Source organism: Trichosporon asahii (genome assembly GCF_000293215.1).
Source record: "Trichosporon asahii var. asahii CBS 2479 unplaced genomic scaffold scaffold00005, whole genome shotgun sequence".
In the NCBI taxonomy this organism is placed as follows: domain Eukaryota; kingdom Fungi; phylum Basidiomycota; class Tremellomycetes; order Trichosporonales; family Trichosporonaceae; genus Trichosporon; species Trichosporon asahii.
The window spans coordinates 455,020-460,481 of NW_014040919.1; the positions used below are offsets into that span (position 1 = coordinate 455,020).

The following is a 5,462-nucleotide window of genomic DNA, read 5'->3' on the forward strand; positions in this document are numbered from 1 at the left end:
CGGGGGCGGGCTCGGGGGTGGCCTGGGCGGGCAGCGAGGCCGCGATAGCGGCGGCCATGGACGTCATGATGGCGGTAGACGTCTTTTGGGGGGTGAGTGACGGTGGTGAAGGGGGCGATGGTGCTCGTGAGAGGGCCCTCGCTGTCGTTGCTGATCGAGAACAAAAAGCGATCTTGAACTCGTGGTAGGAAGCCACGCGTCCGGGGTTTCGGAGTTAGTCGTCTCCACGTGGATTTTGTAATTGATTTTCTAATGCGATCGGGCACCGAAACTGGAATCCTAATCCATGGATAGTGGGGCATTTCTAATGCGGGAGTGTGGAGCTCCATGCTCAACAATAGAAACACAGATGCATGCTACAACTGACGACCACAAGCAACATCACAACGCAGCCTACGCTCGGCTCCTCCTCGTGCCCGTTCCCGATGTATCCGTTGAGAGCACGCTTTCTGATCGCTTCCGGCTCTGCTCGACGGGCGGAATGAAGCCCTCTTTCTGCGCCTTGAGCGTGCGGATCTCCTGCTCGACGCGGTCCACCTGGCGCTTCATGTCGATCAGGCTGGCAGCAGCGCCGAGAACGCCATCGTACGCCTCCAGGTTCGTGCGTGTCGGCATGACGAGACGGTGAGTGCTGAGACCCATCTCGCCGAGCAGCTCCGTGATGCGGATCGCGCTGTTCGCCTTTGGCATCGGCATCTTCGTGCTGCGCAGGTGCACGGGCTGGTGTACGGGGTGCTTGCTCGCGAGGTGCGACGAATTGGCCGCCACTGTCGGCGGAGGAAGGCGGTAGATGCACTGCTGGGCGTCCCACGCCGCCTGGTCTCTCGGCTTCTTCGCTGGCGGACCAGGGCTCGCAGGTCGGGACGGCGTCTCCTCGTCCGGGCGGCGCTTCTTCTTGCTCTGGGCAGAGTTAGGTCCGAGGAAATAGTGTAACTCACCTTCGGGTCGAGACCCGGTACACCTTCGCGGTTCGCCTGGTCGAGGCTGACAAGACCACTGTCCAGACCGATGATCGAGCGCATGAGGTCGTCGCGGTCGGCACGGTACCTGCGCTCGTTCTGCTCCATCCGCTTAACCTCGAGGTACAGTGCCTCTTCCTCTGCGATCTCGGCCGCTGTCAGGTGGAAGAGCTCTGAGGCATACTGCTTCCGCTTGATCTCACGCGCTGAAGGTTAGTGCCATTCTGCAGCAAGTAACCCACCCTTGTCGAACGAGTACTGCGCAATCTGCTGCTGCTGCACTTGCGGGTCCGACGCCGTTCGTGTCCGCACTAGTCTCCTGCAGATAGTGTAGTATCGGTCCTTCATCTCCTGCCGGGTCAGCGAAATCAGGCTTTGCTCACCCACCTCAATGCTCCTCTTTTTGACCGGATCCTGGCCCCGCGGTCCACGGTACTCATACCGGTCCCCAGCAACAACGAAACGGAGATCATATTGCCTCAGCAGGTCGAAGAGATACCGCGTCTCGTCCGCAGACCAGTTGGGGTCGACAAGGTGCTGGTCGTACTCATACTGTGAGTACTCCATTACAGACGGACCGTGAAGGTTGAAGGCGCCAAAGTAGTCTACACGCGCATGCGGCTCGTCATCCGTCACGCGCACCCAGTGTCCAAGACGGGGCGCTCCTTGCTCGCCCTCGCGAGCCAACGGCGTGAACTCGGTCCATTCCCTGCCTCGTTAGTTCACGTCCGGATACAGGGAAACTGACCATTTGACCTTCTTCCCTTTGAGCTTTGGTCGGTCACGGTATCGCACCGCAGCCGTGGATGCCTGTACCTCAGCAAGGGAAGGTGCATTGTCGCCGATGAGGGCGTAGAGCTCTCGCGAGATGCCGTCCGGTTTCCGCGCAACTTTGGCGAGCTTCTTCGGTGCTGGGGCGGACGACGGGCCCGCTTGCGGGAGGTTGAGGATCGAGCGCACGTCCTGGGACGTCATCGTACCGTGCGAGTGGTGAGGGAAGGTGTGGATGCCGATAACGAGTGGATGCTGCAGTTGCGGTCGGTCAACAAGCTCCTCGAGCAGAAGAGCGGATGCATTTCCACGTGGGCGATATGAAGTCTTGCCATTTCGTCACTCACCAAAAGTTGTGATCGGCGGCCAACTGAACCACGCACATACACACTTCCATCAGCAGCTAACAACATGCCGAGAGAAATCGAGCCGCCAACAGTACAGAGGGAGTTTCTGGTGCAGGCGCTGGAGCAGGGCAAGCGTCTCGACGGCCGGTTGCCGCTCGAGCAGCGCCCGTTCGAGCTCAGCTTTGGCGCCGAGCTCGGCTCCGTCGAGTGCCGCATGGGGAAGACTGCGTGAGCTGTCACATTATCGTCTTCAGCTGACAGGAACAGAGTCATGGCGACAGTCACCGCAACGATTGTGAAGCCGCGCGACGACAGGCCATATGAGGGCTTCCTGCTCATCACGAGCGAGATCAGTCCCATGGCCAGCAGCGCCTTCGAAGCTGGACGGTGAGCTTGAGTTCGCTCGATGAGCTGACAACAGTGCGTCCGAGGACGAGGTCATGATCACGCGATTGCTTGAGAAGAGCATTCGACGAACGGAGGCTGTGGACCGTGAGGCGCTCTGTATCGTTGCTGGCGAGAAGGTGAGCTCTCGAGGTGAAGCGGTGAGCTGACGACAGGTTTGGCACCTCCGACTGACGCTGCACTTCCTTTCCGACGAGGGCAACCTGCTCGACTGCGCCTCCATTGCGGCCATGACGGCGCTGAAGCACTTCCGCAAGCCTGAAGTCGAGGTGCACGGCGACGAAGTCATTGTGGTGCGTAACCTCAACTTCCTTCTCGCTTCCATCCCTCCCAGAGCTTCGCATTTCGGATTCTCAGCTGACATGCAGCACTCGCCCGACGAGCGTGCCCCCCTCCCGCTCGCGATCCACCACAACCCCCTCTGCCTCACGTTCGCGTACTTCGAGGACCTCCAGCCGATCCTAGACCCGACGCACCTCGAGGAGACGCTTGCAAGCGGCACGATGACGGTGACGCTGAATGCGCAGCGCGAGCTCTGCGTGCTCTCCAAGGCGGGCGGCAGTGCGCTTAGTGTTGACGACGTCATGGCCGTTGTCCGCGTCGGCGTCGAGCGCGTGCGCGAGAGCGTGAAGCAGATCGAAGACGCGCTGGTCAAGGACGCCGCGCAGCGTGTGGTCGAAGTGCGATAGGCGCGTAGGTGCGCAGGCGTGCACGGCGGTGCGGGCGGCAGTGCTATGTGCTACAACCGACGGACAGACCGGACGAGACTGGCGTTCAGGAGAGCCAAGCACGAGGGGATCGGCATGTCACGCCGTCTGCTGATGGCTTGGCGCCTTCCTCGTCCAGCGTCTCACCGGACCCATCGGGCAGACCTCCCCATTCAGCGACGATGGCAGGAAGGAGATCAAACTGGCGCCTGCAATTGACAGAGTCACTGGTGTGCGCGAGCCGCAAGTGGCGCAGATATCTATAGAATACCTAGCATGTGATACCACCTTTGTACTAATCTGCTTCTCCCTCTCCGCTCTCGAGGTTGCGTTTGTCGCGTGGCAAGCAACTCCCTGTTCCAAAACGACTTCGAGGGTGCGTCAGACCCAGCCCGTGGCCGTGTTTGCGTTAAGGTTCGCAGTACCGGTCCGTTGATGATGTACGTTCGACGCGTCGAAGCGTGTTTAGGATGTGTACAGACGTGTCAGCATCCTGTCTGTTGATATATCAGGCCCAGCCGGGTGGTAGTGGGACGTCAGGGCTGACTGCCGTCGTTTGGGTCTGACACGAAACACCCAAGTCAGGAATCAGGAGAAGACAGGAAGGTCAAGAGTGGTACAGTGGTACGGGCCGGGAACTTTGTCGCGAGCTCGGAAGCTCGGAAAGAGCCCGAGCTCGGTCTGGAACGCTGCATGGCGAGGACATGTCTGCAAAACCATCATCGTCTGGCCTGGCCGAGATGGCCGTCGGTACGTCTGTGTCGACGAGGGCTGCGAGGAGACGACTGCGGCGGATCTGACTCTCCGGCCGTCCCTGCCACCCACTCACCAGCCGCTGCAGGAAACGGATGCAGGGAAGCTCAAGGTCAAGGCTCGTCGGCAGATCGACACGTCAAGCTTCGCCAAGCTCGGCGTCGCATGCGTCGCAGGCTTCGGTGGTGTCGCAAGCGTTCGCAACGTCTGAAACCGAACGCGGTAGGAGAGCAGACGGGTGCGCATCATCCTGCATCGTCGTGCATCAGCGCATCATGCAAAAGGCACAGCCGGGGCAGAGGGCACGAACGGAGAGTGGCTTGCGTACGTCCATCTTCTCGTTGTCGAGGGACCTGGGTATCCCAGCTGACCGAGCAGCTGCTCTTGAGCATTCTCTGGCGCTGCCTGCCGGCAGCGAACGCCAGCTCGGCGATTAAACTCGACTGGAACGCAGCAACGGGTCGCGCCCGGGTCGCGGAACGCATTTCGGGGTGCTCACTACCAATCTGTCCTCTACGTCGTGGCCGGGCATCAACGACGCGTTCTCGGCATACGCCGCTGCGTCTACTCCACCTCCCTCCACTGTGGGCTCTCTCCGACGTCAGCCTGCAAACAAACAACGCGCCCGGCGAACAAACAGAGTTCAGCCTGCAAGGCTGAGAGGACTGAATACATGAGCAAACACGCGAGGATGAATTGGGTGCCTTGTAATTGTCTGCCCCCAAGCTGCCGGCCAACACGGCCAACACGGCTTGCGATCACGAGGAATGCAAGCAGGTGTATCGGTGTAAATAGTGGTGGGAGCGACGCGTCCGGCGTCATCTGATCTCATGTCCCCATACCTACTTGCTGCGTCCAATCTGATCTGAAGGATCTCTTTGAGAGAACGACTGAGAGGACATGAGAAAACATGGATGCATGTACGAGAGGTGCCGGCAGTCGTGCAGGCGCGTGCGCCGAGGATGAGGGGGGTAGTGTAAATGAGCGCGGGACAGAGAGGCTAAGGGTTTAGGGGGGGTGGCTCAAGGGAAAAGCGGCTAAGGGACATCATGAGCCCACCCTTGCATACGACGCAGAGCCGACGCGAAGAGGGAGTTGCTCGGCGCCATGCATGGCCCCTCTTTCTCTTGCCTTTGGACGGTTCGGAGATGGGCTGACAGCGACGACCGATCCAGAGTCCCATGTCCCCGCATCGACGCCCAATAATGTTGATTACAGCTAGTTAACCGGCTCACTAGTAGAACTTGTTCAGAGTCCCTTAAGCCTCTCTCTCCTCTTCCCTTCTGACCCACCCCTTCCTTGGGTTCGCTTGCTTGCTCGTCCTACTCGCTCGACATCTGGCATCTAGTCCTCTCTCAACATTACACACAATCTTTTCTTGTCACACACCCATCCCCTCCACCTCCAACACTCGCTCTTGCACACACACCCCATCCGACAACTCTCGACACTCACCCCCGACTCACACGCCGATCATTCCCTCGCCCCCCTTGCGCCCCCCTCACTGTCGAGAACCCACA

At 60.0% G+C, this 5,462-nt stretch overlaps 2 protein-coding genes across 2 annotated transcripts; one reads left to right on the plus strand and one right to left on the minus strand.

Annotated features, from left to right (window-relative positions):
* Window positions 1–393: 393 nt before the first annotated feature.
* Window positions 394–1,934, minus strand: A1Q1_05273 (uncharacterized protein; the record flags this gene model as incomplete). Its single annotated transcript, XM_014328082.1, has 4 exons — window positions 394–900; window positions 939–1,114; window positions 1,202–1,634; window positions 1,686–1,934. 4 exons carry the CDS (start codon window positions 1,932–1,934, stop codon window positions 394–396), a joined length of 1,365 nt encoding a protein of 454 aa, XP_014183557.1.
* Window positions 1,935–2,141: 207 nt separating this feature from the next.
* Window positions 2,142–3,171, plus strand: A1Q1_05274 (exosome complex exonuclease rrp45; the record flags this gene model as incomplete). The annotated part of the gene is made up of 3 exons (XM_014328083.1): window positions 2,142–2,305; window positions 2,499–2,622; window positions 2,680–3,171. The coding sequence occupies 3 exons, from the start codon at window positions 2,142–2,144 to the stop codon at window positions 3,169–3,171; spliced, it is 780 nt and encodes a 259-aa protein (XP_014183558.1).
* Window positions 3,172–5,462: the final 2,291 nt, after the last annotated feature.